Below are 25,401 nucleotides of genomic sequence, written 5' to 3'. Positions count from 1 at the left end.
CCACCAATGCCATTAACACTAATGTATTCCTTCCTAGGACTCTTACCACTCTTAGATTAGATTTAGGTATTGAACATGTGCACAGCAAATGTACAGCAGAAATCCCAACAATTGCTTATTTAGATATTTGTGTGCTGTGAAGTTTTAATGGAGACTGCTTAGTCAGATCAGTAAGCATACCTCTTAAACATGCCTGTCATTCCTTATTATGAATATTAAGACTAAAAGGCAATGTCTTCAGGCCCTACAGCCCCAAAGTATGATCTAGATTAGGACTTAGTAAATTTTCAGTCAAATTAATAATTTAGCAAAATGGAAGCCTGACCTACTCATGAGTGGCCTCTACTGGTTTTGTCTGTATTTAATTGCAGTTCTGTTGAGGCATTTACTGGTGAATGCTTAAAATTGAGTAGGATGATTCAGAAATCTATTATTAATAGTAAGCAGCTACTCTTTTTTTATTAAACAACTGTAGGACCCTTTTTAAGGTTCCTTTATGACAAAGGGTTGCAGTACAGACAACTTACTTGGTAGACACTATTCCAGGACAGGACTGAGTCTTGGTTTAACACTGATTTAATTACTATGGACTGACAGTGATTTTTGCACCTCTTCTACCTGCTGAGTCAAGTCAATGTATTTCATTTAATGCTAGTCTACACTGTGTTCTGCTAAACTAGACCTGTTATTCTTTGCTTTTTTTTTTTTCCAAGTGGTGTTTATACATTATATAATAAAAAATTAAAAGGTTAATTGATAAATGAAGCTGTCCTGTGCCTGATTTCAAACTTCAAAAGTGTTTCATGTGCTCAGTTTCTTCTTGCTTACTGTTTCAGGTTGATTTAATGATTTGTGAGCCTTCATGTATTTACATGTAGTATAGAGACTAATCAATGTGCCAGGTTTTGTTCTGGAGTGCTTAGGGCTATTTCCCTTAGGAAAGGGTCAGTTGAGCATCTTATCCAAAGGGCTTTCATATCTACTAGAGCTGTCATTATAACTGTGAAATAGACAGGCAGCAGTGATGCTTTTCCCCTTCCAACACTGAACCTGGTATGTAAAATTATTCTTTCGTAGTTAAAAGGTCCACTACTGTTCCAGTTCTGCGCAGACTTTAAAACATAGTCTAATGAATGCTGAAAATATTTTTGGTAACACCCTGTCCTTTAAACCACCACTGCTTGGAGAAATTTCTTTTTGACCATGACACAAAGTTGGTGGCAAACCAGGGAAAGTACTCGCCCATCCATCAGTCATTCTGTACAATAAAGCAATTTCTTAGATCTTTATTAAATGCAAGAGAAGTTTCATGGAGTTACATTGTGCATAAGAAGAATTTACAGTAATGCTGTGCTGCAAAGATTTTTTTTTCTTGAAAAAATTTAAGGTATAATTCTAAGGCAGCAAACTGAGGTGGTAGAATATTCTGTATCCTCCAACTTCCTGTGACTCCTCCAACTCCCACAAGGCATGTTGTCCATTTAGTCCTTCGTAAGGGATACAAGCCCATTATTAACACCTGTTACTTACACAGTTAAATTTAATAAAAACCAAACCAGCTTCAGTTAAACAGATAATGCTTTATTTACTAAACTCTAGAAAGTAAAGTTAAATATCAAACTCATACAATCTTTCCACAGTAAGTAATCTATTCTGCACTACCGGGTATTCATTCCTGAATGCTTTTCCTCAAGACTGCAGCGGGAAAAGCTGTATCTATGCAAAGGCCTAGAGTAATATGTTGGCTACTTATAAAAACATCCATGAATAAATTCAGCTGCTTGCTTACTGCATTCATGGGAAAAACAGCAGCATATTTATGTCCTACAGCGGGTCCAAGTTTTGCCCTAGGAATTACCAGCTAAAACACCTGCTGGAACAGCTTAGGCTTATGCATGAGGAAGGACCCTGATAACAGATGCAAATGAAAGGTTTATTTTAAGTCATTACCTATCCATATCCTTTATTTGTTTTTTTTTTTTTTTTTCTTTTTGGACATTTACTCAGTTTCTCCTATGACTTTAAAAAAAAAATCAACACTAAACAATAGTGGTTAGTGATACAAATACAAGAAGTGCTACTACAAACAAACTAATATAAAAAAGAAATGTATGTCTCTTGATAGCACCAAAGCATTTCTCCCTTTTAGCATTCTTACACAGTAGTCCCAGGTTCTGGTTTTTGGTCATATCTAGAACTCCTTGAGCCTCTTCCTGCAAAAATTCTACCAATGTATCAGTTGCACTTGAAAGATCTTAGAGAAAGTTTTATCTACAATCAGGCTCACAGAAGCTACATTAAGTTTCTGTAAAGTGTAATCAGAAAACCCAGGACCACAACATGAAATAATGGATAACCAGCATCTATTTTCACAGATGCTAATTTTGAATGGGCTTCTCAGACTGTATTTGGCTAAAAATGAAGGCTACTAAAGACAAAAGTTTCCTTTGTGGCCTCCTAAATAAAAACTTCACTACAGCTCCTTATGCTACTTAACTTGTAAGGTATTGAGCTCTTAGCTGCTTCTGTGTAGATATCCCCAATTTACTGTTTTCAAGCTTGATTCATTCATCCTGCAGTACCTACTCTTCAGTTACGTAGTTGAATAGATTTAATATAGAAGTATTCATTTGGAATTCTGCAAACTCCTTAATAAACCTTACGAAGATATCTGGCACCTCTGCAAGCTGTTCCAGAAGCTGCAGACAGTTGCTAGAGGCTGACATTACTTATCAATGTAAGTAATTGATTTCTACTTATCAAATCACTTGGCAGTGATTTGTTTCATTTTTTTCAAAGATCCCCTGTAAAAAAAAAGACTGAAAGAAATATTCTGTAATTACTCACAGATCATCAAATTTCTAAAGGCTTTAAGTACAAAAAACTGATATAAAATATTATGAAACATTAGGGTGTAAAACCAAGTTAGACAGTAACAGTACTATGATAAAAGGTGCTCCAGCACTTTTTTTCCCTAAGGAGCTTCAATGCACAGTGTGTCCATGGCATCAAATGCATTGTACATGATCACAAGAAACTAGGATTTCTCAGTGTCAATCTGCATTTGATGCCCCAAATCTCATGGCTCTTTTTATTGCCAACAGTTGGCCTTGCAATGCTGGTAAAGTGTGAACCATTAATCTTCATGTCGGGTAGTGCTTCCTCAAGGAGTTGCAGGGAGCTATCAGTCACTATTCCAAATACCTGAAGAGTCTTCAGTGTTCGAATTTCACCAAGCTCTCTAGAAAGACAGAGATAAGAAATGAACTATGAAACAGAAAAGATTTTTGTCATTTTTCAGCCTGTACCCAAGCTACATAACTCAATTTTTACTGATTTTTTAGAAGAGGGTAAACTATATAAGCACATATTTAATTGGAACTAGTACTCAGTACTGGTACTTCAGCAAACTGGCTGAATAAATTACTTTTCTGCTAGTCTCTCTCACAGACTGAAAACAAACTGATTCTTTCCCTTTCCTAACCTTGGACTTAAAAATCTGGAACAAGTGAAGTAAATTGCACAGAGGAAGTTCCAGGATGTGGCTCAGAAGATACAAGCCCCTGAGTACCATCAAGCCACTGAGCACCAGTTTGTAGCAGTATTTCAGTGAGTAGCCAGACCCAGCTTCTTATTTGCTTTACATTTTCCTAATCATCATCTGAACTGTGTGTCTTCCAAGCAAGTACTGACCAAAATCAAAAGGCTGAGGCACGTGCTGCCACAGCAAAGGTTCTTCAGATCTTTTTCAATAGCCCTGTTCCTCTCAACCTTTTTTCTTGTTGTTGGCGATTTCCTTTGTGTTGACATCTTTCCTGAAAGTGCTGGGATTGAAAGCTTCTATACTAATAAAAGGCAGAAAGACCTCATGAACAAGTCACTCTAAGCCATGTTTGAATCACAATCACTAACTGATAAAGGTGCACACAAAAGCAGATATACACGGCTTACTAGTCCAGCCAGTACTGTCAACTCTGCCAGCTATTCCAAACCTTCCTCTATACTCAGAAGTCTACTACTGACATCAATACTGATGGGTTATTTTATCTTAGTTTTATTCCTGATTTCTCATACCATTAAGTTTTTTGAAACAGTATTTGCAATTCTAAACCTAAAATAACGCAAATTTAAATTAATTCACCCTCTGTATGAACAGCAAACCAAAGCTAATTAGAGGTTACTTACACTAAGGCAGCAGGTGATATCTGGTAACATCGGCTAAGGCACAAGTGTTGTAGGAACACAAGTTGTTTAAAATACTGGAAGCACTCAGGCTTTAACATCATGCTGTCACTGTACAGAGAACATATTAAATAAAGTTTTAAGTATACAGCAGTAGTAAGTTTGCTCTTTTGAAAATTTAGCCAGAGGAATTAATTGAATATCTACTTTTTCTACCACCAAAGTATGTGGTAGAAAAAGTACATATATACACCCATCTCTCATGTATATGCTGTGCATGCAAAGGGGCAAGTGAAGCAGAAGTTTCCCTTCACACAGATACTCTGCAGCAGAACTTATGCCATGAATAGGCAAGTTCTCCAGAGATTTCAAAATACTGTAACTGACTAGGTCAAAACCAAAATATACCTTACTTTATAGTTATATGGCCAAGTAACAAATTAATATTAGAGATGACTTAAACCCTCTCTAGGATGCTAGGCTAATGAACTGTAGGCATCTAAATACTTCCATCCACCATTCCACCTATGAATTACCATCTCTTGTTAATTAAGAAATCCTGTAGGTATCTGACATTTATGCTGGGGTAACAAGACATCTTCAATTACTTCCCTCCAGATTAGGTCACGCCAGATAGCAAATCTTCTGTAGGTTTAGCTTGAACAGTATTTTCTGGATGTGCAGTGGTACCTACACAACCTTGCCTCAGTGCTAATCCCCTGAACCACAAGGATTTAAGGACTGGCTGCACAGGTCCTCTTACCTGAGATCTAAATGGACAAGCAAAGGACATCTCTCCACCAGCGTTTTCACATCTAAAAAGAGGTCACAGAATCAGTCCCTCTTTCAGTAACAGGATGGATGTGCTTTACACACACAGCCTGCTGATGTCCACACATATTCATTTATATGTTCTACTTGAACCCCACAACTGAAGCACAATGTTTAAACTAAAAGGTATATATGCCTAGGAGCTAGAGCATACAGTCTGACTATGAAGATACCTTATATGGACTTCTCTTAACCCTCAGCAAAACAGACATTTAGTTTAGCAAATTATCCCTAGAAGTCAGTTGCATCAACCCCATCAACTTAGGAAGACAATAATTCAAATAATATTTTTGTGAAATCTACTTGAGATGTAGTAATGGTGGGCTGCCTGAAATACTTACATGTAGTGGAAAAGTAATGAAAAATTTCCACGCATCAAATATCCTTTCAGAGCACCAAATCCTTTAGGCATCTCCATTTTTACCCACAAAAAGTTCTTATGACAAAAAGTAATGTTTTTTTCTGATTTAAACTGTAAATTTTTTACTTTCTTTTCATTGTCTGCAAGTAGCACTGGAATCAGCTGTAGTTCAGATATTACCTAAAAGCCATTACAAAGTGCTCAACAACAAGCAACAGAATTTTGGTATTTCAGAATGCATGTGCAGAGACTAAACAAAACAATACCTTAATTATGATGATTAATGTACTATTCAAGTCTTATGCCTGATAAATTGCACTCAAACAGAGTAAAGTCACTCAGAGAAAGTGTCTGACAAACAGAAGAGGTCAGCACATGGTCTCTAATGGTTCAATTAGAGGGCTCAAGATTCAAATTCCTGATATGGAGAAGATTTTGTAGCATATTTGTTTACAGGTTTGGGGCTGAGATAAGAAGATTTTCCTATTTCCCCACAACGGGAATGCCTGAGGGGGTCTGTTGTGATATTTAAACAGAAATGAGAGTTCACCTCCTGCATGTCATCCAGTGCCCTACTGTCATATTCACGCATTGCAAAAATTAAATTATCTTTATTACAGAAGGACTTTCACCCTTTAGCTATGCTTTTGTTCACTTCTGTACCTCCCCCTATAACCCTCCAACTTAATAAAACTTTTCTTCCTAGAACTAGTAGAAAGTAAATGGTTAAATGTTGATTGCCAATTTTGCCTTCCAAATTAACTTGTATCTGGATGTCAGTCTGCAATTCAAGCACATACTACGACTGTTCTCTTTTAGAAGATGTTTTCAGCAGACACAACAGCAGAAGCCTTAAGAAAGCCTTCCAGATACTGTTCCTGGAGCTAATTGTTAGCACACAGTCCTGCTTCCAGGGCTTGCTTCACAAGTAAAGTGAAGAAGCTTTCAGCTGAAGAAGAAATTAGTTTTCACTTGATTGTTCCTAAATTCAGAAATCATCTCACCCTTCATGCCAGAGCTAGAACTAAGAGTCTCTGATAGCAAGAACTTCAAACTATACAGAGCACAAAAGTTACTGTTAGTACCTGACTCTTCATACAAAGAGTGATTGCCGAGCAGAAGAAAATGTAAAGCCTACTGCTTCATCCCATAGTGGGATAAAGGTTTGTCACACTGCTGTTTACCTGCTATTTGTAGATTCTCTCTGTAGCCACTTAAATTTAACTGGGTGATCTTTGAAGTAACGTTATTGACTGCTGCTTTGACATGAGTGGCTGTGAATTCACACCAGGACAAGTTCAGTTCCTCCAGCCTACAGACAGAGTTGTTAATAAGAATGACTGAAATGCAATTCAAGTTGTGGTATTTTCCATTACAGTTGATACTTTTAAAGCAAATACTTGTAACATGCCAACGGCCAACTTACTGTATTCATGCCTAGAAATTCTAGTATGACAGTAATTAAGCACTAGTGAACAGAGCAGGTTACACAGCCAAATCTGTCTCTGGAGATTTTCAAGATCCAACCAGAGAACATCCTCGTCCACGTGGACAGTGCTAATTTTAGACCCTGGTCTGGGAAAGGGGTTAAAGTCACTCCCCAAAGTCACTTTCAACTGGAATGATTCAGTAACGGGTCAGGAAGTAAAGGCTCTCTCCAGGAACTGCCACAAGGAGACACTGTCTTTTCATCAGGTTTGTGACCTGAATCTGTTACAAATGAACAGATGGTCACACTGAGAGGAAAAATTACCATCCATTATTAGTACTGGTCAGATGACCAATTAATCCTAATTAGCATAAAATAATTCATAGTTTTATATAAACACTGGTCATGCTGTGAGCTTAACTCTCTTTATGTGCTTGATTACCTATACCCTGTCACCATGGGGCTGGGACAAAGTATTGTTCTGTGTGCAGGTGTTGTAGCTGTAACCAAGGGACAGTGAATGCACAACAAGAGCATTTAGCTGGCACTCTCTACATAAAATGAAAAAACAGTTAAATTGCCACTAGCATTCCTAGGATCAGATTTTCCATCTGGTATTCACCGTGCACTGCACAGACTGCCATCCCCTACAGAGCTCATGATCTGAGTAATCAGACCAAGCAACAGAAAGATTAAGGCTTTGGCTGCCCACTAACGCACAATTTGATTAAAAAACATGCTTTTGCAGAAGGAATGATTATGGACGTTGTCCTGCAGATCACAGGAAGTCAGCAGAAAGATTGGGATATAAATCCCGAATTCAGTGGGGCCCAGTTCAGTGACATTCTGCCAGCAGATGGTTTAATCACTGGAGCTGTCAATCTGAACACAGTCCTTCATAAACTAGAAGGTTACTGAAGGATTATTCTACCATGGAAAGCACAGTGCTCTCTGCTACTCATGCTGTACTCTGATTGCAAAGGGAGCTCTGCAACTGCACTTAGCAGTTTCAAAACACACACTTCGTCTTTGTGAGAATCACATACTATTTTCATACATTTACATGATATCAAAGGAACATAAATGGGATTTACACACCTAAGAAGATGATTCAGAAAACCCATGAAAAATTACTGAAGTACATCTTTGTTATTAAAGAAGAAAATAGCTTGATGGAAAGAAATTACCTGACTATTCAGCTAATAATAAGCTGTTAGCATTTAGGACCAAAAACAGGCACATCAAAAAAAAAAAACAGATACAAGAATAATTGGGATGCCCAAAGAAAACAATAAATAATTTGTTTCAGGAATAGCAAAGCCTGGTTTTGTCTTACATAGAACAGCTGTTCAACATCAGCTCCAAGGCTTCTGCGGAAAACCCTGAGCACCCACAGAGATTTAGTCGTATCAAATTGGGATTTCTAGCAATGCTCCTGTAGAGAGAAGAAAAAAGAAAAATCTGGTAAAATTTAAATGTTGGAACATTGCTTGCTTAGCTAGGATGTGACTATTTTTAAGACCTAATTTCCTGGACAGGGAATTGTTCATTAAACATGAACTACTGCAACGTTAATCAGCTGACTAACCTGAGTTGCTAAGGGTCTAAACTCTGTACTTGCTGCATCGAGGCACAACAATAAAAGGGATACCTGTCTATGTACTTGACACTGCTGACAAGTCTGCAAATTTATAAACAACTAAGTTTACAAGGAAATGGTTTCTTTTCATCTTCTCCTATTGTATGCCAATAAACATACATCACAGCTTATCAGAGAGGACTACAGCTCTACAAAAGACAAAGCAACTATCCCATTTCTGATGTCAGCCTTCTGCGAGATAGAAGTTATTCCAGGACAAAATCCATGTCCAAATAGCATCCCCTGAATGCATTTGTTTGCAAGACTAGAACACACATGCAGTTAGCAAAACCTGGAACACTCAGTATGCACATTTGTTCAGAAGGCAATAGAATTCCATCATTATTGCCTGATTAGTACCCAATTTTCTAATAGCTTTAACTATTACTACTGCTAGTATAAAAAAACCAAACTATACTGGTTTATTTGTGTTCTGGTTCCCCCTCTGTGGAGTGAGGAAGGCCTCAGAAAGCCAGGGTCCTGCCATGCAGCCTACGGTCCATGGCACCTCCACAATCCCCTGGTGTGGCAGAACAGGAGGTTGACTACACACCCACAGTGCCTCTGCAGCTGAACCAAAAAACATTTCATCTGCTTGACAGAATCTGTAATCCTCCAGGACTTCATAAGTTCAATAACAAAGTGAGCAACAGTGCAGAAGCACAATGGCTGCCTGGTGGGAGAGCTACTGAGAGCCCTTGGAGTAGAAAAGAACTTGCACACCAAACACAAAGCTCTCTGGGGAGCAAAAAAATGGAAAAATTTGGGAATATGGACACATAAACCACAGAGAGGTGAGCAGTTTCTTCAACCTCCTGCTATTCTGGGGAATTGGGAGGGAAAAAAAAAAACCTAAATGGCCACCTTAAACTGGCCATTTCAAAATACACCCCCAGTGAACAACTTCCCACTGCATTCTTCCATTAGCCTGCACAAAATGATGGCACCAAACAGAAGAATATTCCCAAACACGTCACTCACTTGATGATGTTGTCAGAAAGCACTAGACCCTCCAAGCTGAGGTTCTGCAGCTTTGTACACAGACAAAGAATACTGTGGAGATCTGCAGCAGATACTGTGCAGTTTGACAAATCCAGGTGCTGAATTTTAAGAAGACTAAAAAAAACAAACAACCAAAGTTACTAAAATTGCATTAAAACCTGCTCCATAAATTCCCCACATCACAAATATACCCCATATACTAAAAGCAAGCACAACTTGCAGAAAATATTTCTACTAATTCCTCATACACCTGAAAGTCTATCCTGCTGGAGTTAAATGATTTTTTTGAGTGTACTATGGAAAAATGCTGGGGATGATGATAATTCAGGCCTCTACAAGATACAAACTGCAAGGGCCTTATGGTGCTTGATATTTAAAAAAAAATAAAAAATCACATCAACTTGGTTTTAAATAACAGGTGAGTGCAGATTCTCATGTTTCAACACATGCCTAACTACAGATCAGCTCTTCCACACTCCAGACACAGCACCAACACTGCTGCTGGTTGCTATTACCTTAAACCAAAACACTAAAAACACAGACTAAATATTTGAGACAGTTTCAGGATCTAGAACATGCATAAAAAGCCTTACTTGCTTGTTTTAAACAACGGATCCCCAATGCAAGATCTCGGGCAGCGGAACACAGTAACACCTGCAGGCAACAACTGTCCAAGCACTCCTGGCAGCAGATTCCCACCAGTCAAATCAAGAGTCTGCCAGAGAGATTCATCAAATCTGGGGCATAGAATTTTACTTGTTAGTGAGTTCAAATGAGTAACAGGTCAAGTCTGTGAGTACAACCACAGAAAGTTTTTGGTGTCAAAAACAGACAGAGAAGGGAAAGCTATTTAATAGACTATAATAATGTTAAAAAACATATGAGACATCTTTTGGTTATACATACCCACATATGGTCTAAACTGAACTATATATGTATAAATAAGATGAGAACCAGACCATTTAATGATCTACAGAAACAAAGATTTTCCTTAGTACTAAATGAAGAGAAATAATACTTACGAAAGTCGATGCCATCTCTTGCAAATCACAGAAACTTTCAGTAAATCTTTTAGGGGCAAATAGGCAAAGATTGCCAGAAGCAATTCATCTGGAAGTGCATCCAAATAAATACCTTTAGGGAAAGAGCAAAGCACATTCTAGTTAAAGCTAGTTCATTGTTGCCTGCTGGTCAGATGCCTTTTTTGGTTTCGTTGTTAAGAGCCCCTCTACAGTTTCTCTGTAGGCAATACATCAGCCTACACCAGACATCAGCCTCACTGTTCATCTCCCTTGCAGCTCATCATTGCAGGATGACATTTTTACCATCTTCGCCTAGGCATGACTGGTAAACATAAATGTTCTTGTAATATTCACTTTGTATACATAGTAAAGCCATGGACACTGCTCACATACTCACTTGGGCAACAACAGCATCTTAGTTACAGCCTTTGTCATCTAATCCTTGTATGATTCGCTGGGGTTTTTCGCCTCTGCTGAAATGCCCACTCTTCCTATGCATACAAGGGATCCAGAAGGGAGCTCAAGGTAAGCTATGCTTCTGTGTGATACACAGGAAAAATCGGGTACTACAAACTGCTTCCTAAAACATACATGCCATCACCACTCCAAGAATGATGTGTGGTACAAATCAGAGCTTCTCTCAGAGCTCCAGAAGGTGTCATGATTCACATGGAGATTTCTGGATGGTGGAGCTCAGTAACAGCTGTCTTTGACCCAGCTCTGTGCCTTATATAAAAACAGGAATGTCTGCAGGCATTTCCACCTTCTGTATGACAGCATAATGTTTGGACAGAGCTGCTTATTTATTCTGCATCCCATACTCATCCAGACTAAAACCACACTTTGTCACCTGGGAAAGGAACCAGTATTCTATAACACCCCTTTCAAGAGTCCAAGAGCCCTGCTCTTTCCCTTTCCAGCCCTGCAGGCTTCCACCCTTTGATGTGCTCATCCTGTAGCTCTCTGGCAAAGTCCTTCACATTGCTTGTTTCCATCATGAGCTGGGACACTGCTGGCATACCTCAGCCTGCAGTCTTTACTTACCCTTCTCCTCTTGCCTCCAAACAGGTAATTTTTGGATTGACTTTGGTTTTAGACTGATTGATTTTAGCTTGTTTTTTCTCTGTGTGCTTTAACCACCTGGTAACTAGACTGAACGCCGCCAACAAACTTTGTCACACTTCTGCTTTTATATTAAACCTACTTTTGCTGCTGATTCTTTGAGCTACCTTAAAACACTGACTCACAACACAGCCTGCTGGGCCAAAGTGCCACCTATGTCCCACAGACAAGAGCAAACAGGCACAGGGACATGCAGCACAACCCCCCAACACACACACACACACAGAGGTGTTCACAGGGTTAGGCAGCAGAGAACCATGAAAGCAATTCTGAAGACAGACACACCTCTCCTACTTAAAGGTACACATAAAATAGGATTTACCACCCCAAGCCTGAAAGCCACTAGGTCTAAAAGTGACATTCTGCTGGGTAAGAGCAAAAGAACTAAACAATAAAGCAGGGCAGACTTGTGATGCTCACTCTCCATCTCAACCAAAGGGCAAGCAGCACCTGGCCCAGGGCGACAGTACCTGACTCTGCCTCTCGGAGCAGCCACGGCCGGCGCACGATAACAAATTCCTTTTCGTTGTCCTTCACCTTCTGCCGTTTTGGAGGAAGACAGGACGACGACACCAGCAGGTCCTGTGGTGTGTTTTCATTGCCCAGCTTGTCTTTTTTAAGGGCTGACACTCCCATACCCGAGAGAAGCTCCGAGGTCTTGCCGGGGTCCCATTCCAAGCTGGTGGAAACATTAGCGCTAGAGGACGGGATCTCCTGGAGGTGCTTTCTGCAGACACAGCAAAACCCAGAGGCTCTGAGGGCACTGCCAGACTGACACCAAACACAGGACGGGGACCCTTGAAGCATTTCAGTCACTCGCACTCCACATCAACAGGAAGGGCGACTAAGTGCGGGACCGGGAGCGGAGGCAGCGCCCACGGCGCAGGCGTGTGCTCGCTCTGGCAGGCTTCGGGAAGAGCCCGCCAGGGATGGAGCGCGCCCCGCTCCCGGATGGGGCGGGCGAGGGACCGGGGAAGGGAGCCAATGGAGGCGGCGGGACACGGCAGCCTCCCAACCCACAGCACCGACCGGGACACAGCCGCGGGCAGAGCCCTCGCTCGGCGGGGCGGCAGCGCGGGCAGCGGGACGGGAAGCTGTCCCCGCGGCTGCCGGGACACAGCCGGCCCGGGCACAGCCCCCCCGCTCCCCGGGACCACCCGCGGTCTGATCCCGGCACCGCTCCCACGCCCTGGAGCTCCTTCCCGCTCCCCCGGCTCCCACACCCGCTCCCCCGCGCAGCCCCTCAGCCACCCCCGCGCAGCCGGGCCGCCCCAGAGCACCCGCGAGGGCTCACACGCAGCCCCGGCAGCGCGGGGCCCCCGCGCAGCCCAGCAGCGGTGCTCGTATCGCCGTGTCCCGGCGCATCCCCGTGTCCCGGCGCTCCCGTGCCCCGCGCTCCCGTACCTGTACATGGCGCTGGGAGGCCCACGCGCGCCGCCGCGCGCCCCGCGCCTTTCAGCACCGCGCCATCCCGGCGCCGGCCGGAAGCCGCAGCGGCGGGAGCGCAGAGGCTGCCGGGAGCTGTAGTTCGCAGCCCTGTGCCCGCCCGGAGGCGGGGCCGTGCCGGGCCGGCGGCGGCGGGCGGCGAATGGCGGCGGCTCGGACGCGGAAGAAGTCGGGAGCGGCGGCCGCTCCTTGCGCCACGCTCTGAGCCCGGTGCCGGCCGGGATGGCGGGCGGCGGAGCCCCGCGGGGGACGCGACGCTGAGCGGCGGCTCGGCCGTGGTGAGACGGCGGCGGGCGGGACGCGGGGCCGGGCGGAGCGGGGCCGCAGTGCCGAGTCACGGCCGGGCCGTTCTCTTGAGCGGAGACGGGAGCGAAGCGGCAGCCGCCGGGCGCGACCCCTTATGACAAGGACGCGGAGGGAAGGATGGTCGCCGGGCGGTGCTGGGCGAGGGCTCCTTCGTTTCCAGGGTGTTATCCCGGGCATTGCCCGCCCGTCAGGGACCCCGGGCACGTAGCGCGGGGCGGCGCTGGCTCCGTGTGCCCGCAGCTCCGCGCTGTGCCGCACAGGCCTGGCGCCGAGGAGCGCTGGCACATTCCATCCTGGAAGGTTTTCTCCGGGAACACCTGACACGGGCCCTGTGTGGCTGGTCCTGACCCTCACCGGGCTTGTTCAAACCCCGCCGTCTTTCCACACCGTGTTTCATAGCCCGCGGGACTTCCAGCAATGCAGCTCTCCCTGCGCGTCGTTTTGGGTTTTTTCTTTTCTCTCTCTTTTTTTTTTCTTTTTTTCTTTTTTTTTTTTTTTTTTTTTTTGGGGGGGGAGCTAATTCTGAACACACCTGCAGCCCCGCTCTTAGTCAACCACTTCCTTGCAAATGCTGTTCTTTGTTTACTGCATGACGATGGAGGGACGTGCCTGTAAAATTGAGGGTGGTAATGGAGCCCGTAGCAAAGAGCGCACAGCTTCCAGTCACATGCACAGAATGATGTGACTCAATTTAACGTCAATGTAATCTTTAAAAAAGTATCTTTTAAACGTTTCCGGTCTTAACTTAAATCATGGAACAGTATTTATTTAAGATTATTTTAGCAGATAATCTGATGAAAAAGAGGTGGAGTTTTGGTTTAAAAAAAAAAGCTGAGTTTATTCACTTCTTTTGCAGTCCCTTTTTTCTTTGTGAATCGTGCCACTCTTCTTTATTAATGTATGGGAAATGAGAAGAGTGTTTTGAGGAAAATCCAAGTGTTTTTTACAGTCTGGAAATTAACAAATAGTCTGTTTGCCTGAATGCAGTGTTGGGGCAGTAGTCATGTGACGGCCTTACTGACACCTGCTTTGTGCGAGTTCATTAGTCTGGTAGCCCAGATCGTGATTTCTGTTCTTTTTTTAGATTCTGCATGCAACTGTACAGTGCTTGTATGTGATTCTATTTCAGTTCCTCCGATAAATGAGTTGTTTTCTTCTATGTGTTATTTTCAGCATACTTCCCTAAATTGTGTAAAACCTTCAGCCTCTCTGATAGTTAATATATTGAAAATTTGACTTGATGGTCTTTGGGATCTTTTACAGCTGTAAAGATTCTGTGATCCCTTAGTAGAGGACCAGGCAGCACTATGTAAAGCAAATGAGTTTGCTGTTGTTTTGTACTGTGTTCCTTGGTCAAGCATTTGTCTTGCCATTTAGTGCCACTGTCTGGAACCTAGTCTCCTGCAAAATCAGAGTGTACTGCTATTCTGGGTGATATCAGCATAGCATTTTTTTTTCAATTAAAATATGGAAAACTTGTTTCCCTAAACATTGAACTATTATCAATTAAATATAGATTGATCTATATTGATTAAATGTTTAGGCAATTTAGAATTTATCTTCATTATAAAATAGTTGAACTAACAGGTACTAATAAAGTATCAATTAGTATATAGACTGACTAGTGTGTCTTAGAAGAACAAAGCCATGCAAATTGCTTTCTTCACTAATCTCAGAGGTTTTTTCTCTCAAATAGTGCAGTCAGATAATTTCTCTGGTTGGTTTTCTTGGGCAGTTTGTGGCTATTTTCTTTCTTTTGATAGCTTTCTCAGTGTACAGATATAAAGCAGCTCTTTGTTTTCTGTTTATAAATACTTACTGTTACCCCCAAGCTGTAAGGGCCAGTGTGTAATAATAAAGTAAACAGAAAAACCCAAACCAACCAAAGGGAAAAAAACAAAACCCACGATGCCACCCCTCCCCTAAACCTGAAACCAACGTAAAAGAAATCCCCACAACACACTATGCAGACTTGAATACTAAAATAGCTGAAGGGACTACTTGTGTTGTTTCTTTGCCTCTTGTTGTTCTCTGTTTATGAGTTCTGAAATATAAGTTAGCCCATTTTGTTGTTTTAAGATGGAAGTATCAAGGATTCTTAGTGTGGGGCAGTTCTATCAGTACTAAAGGCTGTAGTCTACTACTGCATGTTGGTAGAGAAAAAATCTTTCTTTATGATTCTTAGCAGTGTAATTCTGCTGAGCAGGGCAGGCTTCATCATCCGAACACTGGGTTTTTTTGCCAAGTGAAATGTGCTCAGTAAGAATAAGAACCAGCAGATTATTCTCTGCAGAAAGGTAGAAGGTCATAATTGAGCTGGCCATTGATATATTGCTGGAGATGGCGACTTTTGTACTTGCAGGTGAGCTGGGAATTCAGCTTGAGGTGGCAGATACTGTTGCCCAGATATTTTTTTTTTAAATATGTTAAGGCTCTCAGTTCTGTTGCTGACTGTATCTGATAATCTCTTTCATAGTTTGGCAGCTTTTTTGGTGACAGGTTTTCTTCAGATGTAGTTATGATCTTTTAAAAATACAAAGTAAGGCTGCTTGGTTTTTCAGGTGTTTCAGCTGAAATATCCAAAATGTCTAGAAATGCAGCTTTTCCAAATTTGTTTGATCTCTACCTGAGAATGCTTGAAGAACAATAAAAAAAAATTTGTTAGTATTCTAGAAATGTCTGAGGTACCAGACAGGAAAACCAGAAGCATGGTGGCTGTCTTTATTAGTAATGTTTGAAGGACAGGCAGAGCTACAGGTTGACAGATTCCTCTTCAATTCTTCTGGAATTCCTGAAAAAAAAAATTTCTGGTGCTAAAACTATTTGTAAGTACATAGAATATGTACTTACGAATAGGTGAGTAAAAGACAGCATGAGTTTGTCAAGGACAAATAGTTGAAGTAATCTAATCTATTTAAGTAATGACTGATAGACCTACTGTATACAAGAGGATCAGTTTATAATCTTATGTATTGCTTAGTAGGACTTTGATTGTTCCTTAGGTTTTTTCTTGGGAAAGAAAGCCGGGAAGAGCCACTGTTGCGGCTATGGAGGGAATTCCCTTGTCAAATACTTTTAATGTTTTTCAGAGTTTCCCTAATGAAATAGTATGGTGATTAAAACTATAGAAGGCACAGAACCTGAGAGATTTCAGGTCTTTCTGAAAGTGGTAGTGTAAATCAAAATACCTTAAAGATTTGGAAACTTGCAAGGGGGAGCGGGTACACCTGAGCAGAGTTTTGTTCCTGTGTTAAGTGGAGCAATCAACGACAGAAACACAGGATAGAGAAGTAATGTTGTGTTTCCTGGAGGGAAAGAATTTGGAGGCCTTAAGAAAGCTGAATGTGTGAAGGAAACATTCTATTCCTATTTATACTTTGTAGTAAGGCATGTGAAGCAGTGTATAATGTCTGTTCAAGCCTCCTCAGGCATTTGGTGGGAGACTGGGGGAATCCTTCATAGATATGCTTTACTCTTTCTGGCCTTTCTTTAAGAATATAGTACTGGAGGGTCTTTGTTAAATTTGGTGCTGTATTAAAGCTCTGAGAAAGTTTGGGGGTTTTAATTCTCTGCTGTTTCATTTAGTAACTTGAGATTTCTGTTCCAGGCAGGGTAGTTAGTTAATTTGTAATGTAGATATCATGAGTGCAGTTACTCTTAGGTTGGCAGGGTAATTTAATACTGTTGATAGTAGGGAGTCTGTCATATAAAGGGAATGAAGCCTGAACTGAGCTATTTATGATGCATGCAGTGTTAGTAGCTGGGTAAAATTAAAAACTTAGCTGATTTTGTCTGTGCCTTGAAAGAAGCAGGAAAATCCTAAGCTAACACAAGAGCATGTCCTTATGTTTTATTGGTTAAGTTGCACTTCTCATGCCAGTGTTTCAGCTTTTAATCTTATTTGTATTAATGTGTAGTTGCCTGGTTGTTCAGAAACTGAGTATGCCCATAAATACTTCTCCATTCACCGTGAGGGCTCTTGTTTCTTTGTCATTGCTTTGATAGGAGCATCTTCTAAGCCATTGAAGGTTCTACAGTACAAGAGAACTCTCCTGAAGTGGTTATTTCAGGACAACATTTTTTTTTAGCAATTCTGGAATTTCAGTCAGCTGATACTAGGTAGCCGTATGCCAATAGTGAGATGGCTGTCTAAATAAAGTGATGAAACAGGATGGTAGGTAAGAAGCTTACCTTTCTTTGAGCTAACGACCAGGTTCAGTGGCAAATGCTGCTTTCCTCAGGATGGCATGGCTTTATAACCTGCAGTAATGTATTTTAAAGTTTCATTCTAGTAGCACAGGTCCTAGAGATATGTCTCATAGCACAAAGAGGTGTCTGCACTGTTGGGTTGGATTTAGTTCACTGAAGAACTCCTCTCAGGCATTGCATTTCTCACTTTGTGGATTTTCTTCCATTTAATCTTTCTATGTGGAGAGTTGGTTTTAAATGGTTTCTATCTAAAAATTTTAAACTGTTATTTTGAAAATGTGAATACATTAATTTAAAACAACTCTGTTATTAGTCTCAGTCTTTTGAAAAACAGGCCTTTCTTTTTGTGTTTTGAGATTAAAATAGGAACCAGAGAAGAACATAAAGATGTAGTTTACTGATAACTGCAAAGTCACTTCTGTCTTTGAAAGCAAGTTAAGTTGCAGTAGGAATCAATTCCCCCTTTATTTTAGCATATTCAGTACATTTTTATAATACTTCTGGAAGTACCCTTGTGATCATAGCTGAGTGCAGCATCTTGCACAAAAACTTTTTGCCTTCTGTTTTGGTAGAAGCTTTTTAGGTGTGACTGTAATAAAACTTTGTGACTAATTAAGTGTATGCTGTATAATTTTTTTGTTTATGTAGCAAAAGGTGTGGCTGTAATGGACACGAAAAGCTGCATGCCAGATAGTAGTGCCTTAATGAAGCTGATATGTAATTTTTTTGTTATTTTTGCTTCTGTGGAATTGGCTGCTATACTGTAAATTGAAAAGGCTTTTCTGAGGAAACAATAATCATACAATATAATAGTCAAGGACTTGCTTGAATAAGTGATTGAGAAATATATGAGATATTCTGAGTTTTTAATGTACAAATGATTTAGCTAAAGTAGAGTACAGACAGATAATAAGGGGATAATTTGTCTTAATGGAAGTGTTGATAGTTTGACAAACATGTTTGATGAAAGGCAGAAAAGAAAAAGTGTGTGAATCTGTGACTAGAAACAAGAAGGTAACTCATTGGGGAGAAAAAAGAGTCACAGAATAATTGTTCCTGTGTGTCTTTGTGTCCTCAAGGTAGTAATGGCATCACAAATGTTAAGAGTATTTTTAATGTAAATAAGAGAGTTTTCCCTGTCTAGTGCCCTGAAGCGTAATAGATCTGCCTAAGCAGTTTACTGAGAAATTAGTAAAAGCAATGGTTCACTTTACCAAGTTCTAAAGAGATTTAAAAGTAAGTAGAGGGGAATTTGAGTAATAGCATTTCTTTTAAATCTCTGGGAAAGTGAAAGTGCTGGAAGTCTTAACAGCAAAGCCGTAGCAAAAACTATTTCACTTAAATCAAATCAGTGAATTGTTAATCTTGATGGAGAGACAAGTCACACTGGCCACAGTAATAAATGTGGGTTTTTTTAATAATGCATAAAATCCGTGTGATAAAGTTATGCTTGTTAAAAAGGTCTGAAGCAGTTTAAATAAAAATGTAGCAAGTCAGTGAAATTTTCTGTAGTTGGTTTGTGCAGCTCACTGTCCCTTTGTATCACAGCTTATCTGTATGAAGCTGTATGAACTTTCTTACAGTAGTCCTGACTGTAACAGAGTAATTACACACAGAAGGACAAGCAAAGCAAAAATACATCATGGCAAACTATACCAAATGAATTGAGACCCTTGTTTGTCTGAATAGCACCTGAGGAGTAGGAAGGTGAATTGAAATTCTTGAAATTTCAGACCTCAAAGAGGTGCATTACAAGTAGACTAACACATTCTTTGCTGTGTTTTTATGCTCTGTTAACTCTTATGTACAGATTTTAAATATGTATTTGAGGTACACTCCATTAAAATGTTGTTCCTTAGCTATCCAGAAACAATTAATTAAAACATTTAACCCTTTAAAAAAATCAGGTTATTCTGAAAGGAGAGAAAAAAAGCAGAATAGATTTTCATCTTGAAATTTGTCCTGGACCTAAAGTTGGGCTAGTAGTCTATTTAAGGACAGAGATTTGCCTCCTGGATCTATTGCATATCAAGATGATGAACAGCAGTTCTGCTGGATATGTTGCTGGAAACAACAGCATTGAAATGACATGTTTTGATTTCTTCAGAGGACTTCAGGACATCTTGCTGAAAATCTTTTTCTGATAAGAATCCTTATCAGGTCACGTGAAATATGAAAAGTTTGTTAATATGTTTTGAAGTGTTCATTGAACAACTCTTCTGTGTAAATATCTTCCAGAGATTTTAATGTAATTCAATGTCTTTTTGTTGTGCAGTTCTGATCTGCTTTCCCAAGTGAGTGTGGTGTGGCCAAGGCCAACATTTAACAATGAGTGGTGCAGCGTTGGGCCTTGAGATAGTGTTTGTCTTTTTCCTGGCCTTGTTCCTACTTCACCGGTATGGAGACTTCAAGAAACAGCATAGGCTGGTGATCATAGCAACATTGTTGGCTTGGTATCTCTGCTTCCTGATTGTATTCATACTGCCTCTGGATGTCAGTACGGTAAGAAACACGCAGGACTTCCTGCTTAATTGCATCAAGTGTTTATGGTATTTCTCTAAACTAATGATTGCAGGAGAACATCTCTTAGAAATACCAAAGAAATCTTCTATACGATGTCTTTATAAATTAAACATGACGATGCCTTGTGTTCATAATTAATTTTACTTTTTGTTGGTCTCATCAGATAAATTTTTTTCAAAATAAATGAATGAAATTTAAAAATTACATCATTTGTAACAATTTTTTTATCTTTTTTGGCAGCATAAGGACACTTTCAGCATTTTACTTACTTGACTGCTGATTGCATGTTGATTTGAATGTGTATTGTTATAATTAATTCCAAATGTAAACCTGGAGGACAGGAAATGTCTTTAAAATAGGACTTACTACTTTTAAATAAGTACTATACCTCCTTGGTCACTGATATAAAATAAATTGTCTTTTAGACTATTTATAATCGATGCAAGCTTGCGGTTAACTCCAGTCCTGCAGAAAGTAATGGCTCTTATGTTACTCTTGCTCCAAGGTATGAACTACATGTTTTTTTCTTTAGACTGTTTTTTATGATTTTCTTTTTTTAATTGACAGCATATTGTGTTTTTAACACTGATGAATAAGTGTTATCTGTGTGATGCAAATTTTGAAATTTGTAAATACACAGAACTATGAGGGAAAAGGTGATGAAAAGTGCCTGCTGGCAGTAATTGCATAGTAATTATGTAGTAGTTCTAGATGATTACCCAACTGTTCTTTTTTATGTCACTAGATTTCCTTTTTTTTTGTTAAAGCAATAGGACTAAGCTTTTTGAGCAATCTTGGTTACGACGAGAGGCTTTGATGAATGCTTATCCTTTACAATCTTAAAGACTTTAAACCTGAAAATCTAATTTTATACCTTTAATTTATACCATATGAATGAAATCAGCTGCTTGTCTTATATGTCAGGGGCATATCTAATTGCTTCTTATAATTTCATATATATGGTAATTGCAGTTGTCTGAAATGTGCTGTATTATACCAAAGTAATGGTAGCCTGCTAGGTGTGTCCTGGCAGGAAGAAAGTAATCCCTAACCATGGAGAAGTAGGTGGGCTAAGGTGGGCTCATTCCATGGCTGCTCGTCCGTCATCCTACACTGGCTGTTCCCCATGTTACTGATGTGTACAGTGTAGTTATCTGTGAGATGATCTGAGCCTTTAAGATATCAGCTGAGATATCTGTGCAAAGTCTTGCCAGTCTTTCTGCCCCAAAGAGGGCACTGGAAGAATGGTGAAATGACAGTCACACAATATTGCACCATATACTTAAGACCACCCAGTGGATGTTAATTAAACCTATTTAATTATATGGACAATTTGAAAACTATTCAGTAACCTTTCAATTTATCTGTAGCTTCAGACAAACTTATTTTTTTAGAATCACAGAATGGTTTGGATTGGGAGGGACCTTAAATATTATCCAGTTCCAATCTTCTTCCAGGGACAGGGACATCTTCCACTAGGCCAGGTTGCTCCATCCAACCTGGCCTTGAACACTGTCAGGGTTGGGGCATCCACAGTTTCTCTGGGCAGCCTGTGCCAGTGCCTCACCACCATCACAGTAAAGAATTTCTTTCAAATCTCTAATTTAAACTTGCTCTCTGTCAGTTGAAAACCATTGCCCCATGTCCTGTCACTTTGCCCATATAAAAAGTCCATTTCCTTCCTATTTATAAACGCCCTTTAGTTACTGGAAGGTGCTGTAAGTTCTCCTGGCACCTTCTCTTCTCCAGGCTGAACAGCCCCTGCTCTCTCAGCCTGTCATAGAGGTTTCAGCAGCTCTCATAGGAGAGGTGTTGAAACCTTTAGTCATACTACCTGTCATTCTGTCTTAAATTGATAGTTTTGAAAATATTTAGGCCAGGCAGATAAAAACTTATAACTCAGGCTTAACTAGTTTGACCCTGGAAAATACCAATTATTTCTCATTAGGTAATCTCATCTAAGTTGACTTTATTGCCCCTTGACTCACCCTGGCTTCATTGCCCAGACAGGTGTGTGGAAAAAAACCAAACTATCTTAGTTTAGATGGACACCTTTTCCTGTGTTCTTTTTTTTTTCTTTTTCTTAAAAGTGCTCATAGAACTTTTCTGTCTTCTGTAGTGAACACTACCTGTCAGAAGAGTATTGGCTTATTGAATCAAAATTTATATAAGACGGACTTAATCCAGCTGGGTGGCAGAAGAAGCAACTAATAAGTTCTTTGTATGACTAAGTGCTCTGGATGATGATATGCCTAGATATTTTTTAAGAATCTACACTAGCTAAAATTTAATACTTCTCTGTTTAAACAAGTGTTCTTTCTATGCATGAAATAATTACTACTGAAACCCAAAAACTGTGGTATTCAGTCTTGGAGCTTCTGGGTTTTTTTCTCCTCTAAAGATGTCCTGTCCAAATACATTATTTGTGGTTAGGAAAATGATAAATATTTCAAATGATTATTCAGTTTATTTATTTGGGAGATGGTTGATTGTTGACTATGTACTTGATTAGTATTGTACTACTTCTATGTTATTTTCAAAAAGCTTTCTAGATAGGAATTTATTGAAGTTGCTTTTTATACTCAGGGCTCTACATCTAACAATAGTCTTTTTTACATTGTAACAGCAAGCAAAAATGTTTCAAACCATGGAGTTATATTCCTGATGGAATTATGCCAATTTTCTGGCGTGTTGTATATTGGACATCTCAGTTTTTAACATGGTAAGTAAGGCAAAAGAATATTGCAAAGAGTATGATGCAGTTTTTAAATGGACCATCTTAACAGTCATAGCATTCTTTAAAAATGTATATCAGTATGGCAAAGAGCTTTTAAATTGTATATTATTTGCTAGTAGTGAAATTTCGGTAATAATTACTATACTAAGTTAGTCATATTCTTTTTTTTTTTTCTTGCTTCTGTGGAAGCAACTTTCAGGTGGCAGCCATTTATCCTTGGTTCACTTTTGTAGTTGAAACTAAGCAATTTATACGTGTCGGTGTTTACTGATAGATTGTCTAAAAAAAATGTGTTTTAGGCAACCAGATACCAAAATAATTCCATGAATAATTTGGGTGATTTTTAAATTATATTGTAAATTAGTTGTTTTTATCATATATATTGCATAAAGCTTTAGCTATAGCTACAGAAGAAAAATTTGTCTATGGGGTTTTAGGTTGTCTGTGCTTTGTGTGGTTTCTGATCAACCTGTTATCAAATAACTATTTTCGTAGTTTCAAGGATATCAGGGTTGGTATTTCATTCTTATTAATCACAGATTTTTCATAGCAAAGCTAACTGTATTGTTTTTATCTGCAGCTTGTGTAAGGTTTGCCATCAGACAGGTACATCTAGAATAAAAACATCTAAGTAGCTAATTTCTTAGAAGCTTGGGAATCTCAAACTTAACACCCCTGCCTCAGTAACCTGACACTGCTAAAGTTCTTTTTTGGGGAGGTTGGTGGTTTGGGTGTTTGGGAGATTTTTTTGGTGGGGGTTGGTGGGTTTTTTGTTTTCTTTTTTTTTTTTAAATTTTTTTTATTGGCTGATGTGGTTTTGTTTTGTTTCCTTTTTCCCTAGGATTCTGCTACCTTTCATGCAGTCATATGCTAGATCAGGAGGGTTCTCCATCACTGGAAAGATAAAAACTGCTTTGATTGAGAATGCCATCTATTATGGCACTTACTTGCTGATTTTTGGAGCATTTCTAATATATGTGGCTGTAAATCCAAACTTCAATTTACAATGGTAAGAATAATGTTGTAAACGTTTCCATGAGTTCTTACAGAATTGTTATGGGTAATTTCTTCTGTGGACAAAATGCGTCTTTCTGAAAAAACTAGTTTTAGTTACAGTATTTTGCTAGTCAGAAGATTGTTATCTTTTTATATGAAAGGGGCTTTTTTGAATATTTTTAGAAACTTGGGGTTTGTTTTTCTGGTTTTCATATGTACAGCAGAGGAATCATCTTGTATTTACAATGCTACTTTTTTCCTCCATACAAACACATTTGTAAAGTTAGTGTAAAACTTGCAGTGTTTTCAGAACAATATATTTCGAAAAATCAGTATTTCCTATGTAGTGCATCTAAACACTGTAGACTTTAAAGGTGGAAAGGAAAGTTAAAATAACTGGCATCTATAAATTACTTATAGCCTTCCATACCAGATGGACTAAAAATCTGAATACAAATTTCTGAACACAATATTCTGGAGACAAATCTTGGGTTCTGAGTTTGTATCTTACAGTGACTGGCATTATGCTATTTTGACCTCACTGTCAGTAGGTTTGGTAAGTTCATCTTGTTTCCTAAGGGAACATATTCCTTTAGGAGAACGGTTTCTTTGAGAACAACAAACAAATTCTTATCTGCCATCCACAGTGGGCAGAACAGGAGTTACAGGAAAATTGTGGCAAGTTTAAATACGGCCAAGCAGCAGACTGGCTCCAGGCAAAAATCTAGGTGATGCCAGTCTGTTCCTCTAAACTTGAAAGCCATTTTGGTTCATATTGATACTTCAAGGCTGGTTTCTTGCAGCCAGGATAGGAGGGTGTTGTTTGTTTGAGTTTTTAATACTGTTTTGTTTCCTTAGGAACCAGCTTCAGACTATTGGAATAGCTGCTGCAAACACATGGGGTCTGTTCCTTCTTGTTTTGCTTTTGGGTTATGGTTTGGTGGAAATCCCTCGTTCTCACTGGAATGGGGCCAAGAGGGGTTATCTTCTCATGAAGACTTACTTCAAAGCTGCCAAACTGATGACTGAAAAAGCAGATGCAGAGGAGAATTTAGAGGATATTATGGAGGTAAGTAACTAGCTTTACCTGTGGAAAAAAGTGAAGGCTGCTGTTAGTTGTGTCTAAATTCATTGGTGTTGGACACTTGTAGCGTGAGCTTACTGTGAAATATCTGTAAACTAAGAAAATTATCATAGTGTGCAACTCTCAATCCTATGCAAAAGTCAAAACAGAAGTAGTCCTTGCTGTGATGAACTTAAAAGTCATAGCAACTTCACTTACCTTTTATGAGACATTTAGTAAAACTATGGCTTTTAGGAAGCTGTGTTTTTTTAAGCTTTGATGGCTGTCTGTTTGGAGAGCTGCAACTCTAATTGACCAGTAAAAATTTGTGGTTAATGAAAAATGTTTTTAATTGACATTTTTAATATGGCATAGTTAAACTACTCTGTTATTTTTTCTCTCAACAGGAAGTCCGTAAAGTAAGTGAGAGTATCAAATATAACCACCCCTTGAGGAAATGTGTTGATACAATACTGAAAAAGGTAACCAATTATTTATCTTCAACCATAATTATTCAGCTGGGAGGAGGTGCT

At 39.7% G+C, this 25,401-nt stretch overlaps 2 protein-coding genes across 5 annotated transcripts in view; one reads left to right on the top strand and one right to left on the bottom strand.

Moving 5' to 3' along the window:
* Window positions 1–1,565: 1,565 nt before the first annotated feature.
* On the bottom strand, window positions 1,566–13,139 carry SKP2 (S-phase kinase associated protein 2). Of its 2 annotated transcripts, XM_064405270.1 has the most exons (10): window positions 12,993–13,139; window positions 12,059–12,315; window positions 10,467–10,578; window positions 10,038–10,181; window positions 9,424–9,558; window positions 8,140–8,238; window positions 6,559–6,686; window positions 4,946–4,997; window positions 4,186–4,293; window positions 1,566–3,241 (listed from the first exon to the last, which is right to left on the bottom strand). In XM_064405270.1, the coding sequence occupies exons 1-10, from the start codon at window positions 12,998–13,000 to the stop codon at window positions 3,028–3,030; spliced, it is 1,257 nt and encodes a 418-aa protein (XP_064261340.1). In that variant the 5' UTR covers window positions 13,001–13,139; the 3' UTR covers window positions 1,566–3,027. The 2 variants fall into 2 exon arrangements, with proteins under 2 accessions (XP_064261340.1, XP_064261339.1); XM_064405269.1 differs by lacking the exon at window positions 12,993–13,139 and having other exon boundaries at window positions 12,059–12,410.
* A 20-nt stretch (window positions 13,140–13,159) lies between these two features.
* Window positions 13,160–25,401, top strand: part of LMBRD2 (LMBR1 domain containing 2) — a 31,821-nt gene continuing 19,579 nt past the window's right edge. The window contains exons 1-7 of one of the 3 annotated variants that reach the window (XM_064405268.1): window positions 13,160–13,312; window positions 19,825–20,051; window positions 20,498–20,577; window positions 22,699–22,794; window positions 23,651–23,818; window positions 24,664–24,874; window positions 25,276–25,350. In XM_064405268.1, the coding sequence (XP_064261338.1) occupies window positions 19,878–20,051; window positions 20,498–20,577; window positions 22,699–22,794; window positions 23,651–23,818; window positions 24,664–24,874; window positions 25,276–25,350 (804 nt within the window). In that variant the 5' untranslated portion in view covers window positions 13,160–13,312; window positions 19,825–19,877. Of the gene's footprint in view, window positions 13,313–16,390; window positions 17,519–19,824; window positions 20,052–20,497; window positions 20,578–22,698; window positions 22,795–23,650; window positions 23,819–24,663; window positions 24,875–25,275; window positions 25,351–25,401 lie in introns of those variants that run through there. The other 2 variants (XM_064405266.1, XM_064405267.1) reach the window with 2 other exon arrangements.

This window comes from Passer domesticus, chromosome Z (genome assembly GCF_036417665.1).
Source record: "Passer domesticus isolate bPasDom1 chromosome Z, bPasDom1.hap1, whole genome shotgun sequence".
Classification (NCBI taxonomy): Eukaryota; Metazoa; Chordata; class Aves; order Passeriformes; family Passeridae; genus Passer; species Passer domesticus.
This window is presented reverse-complemented; position numbering and strand designations above follow the sequence as displayed.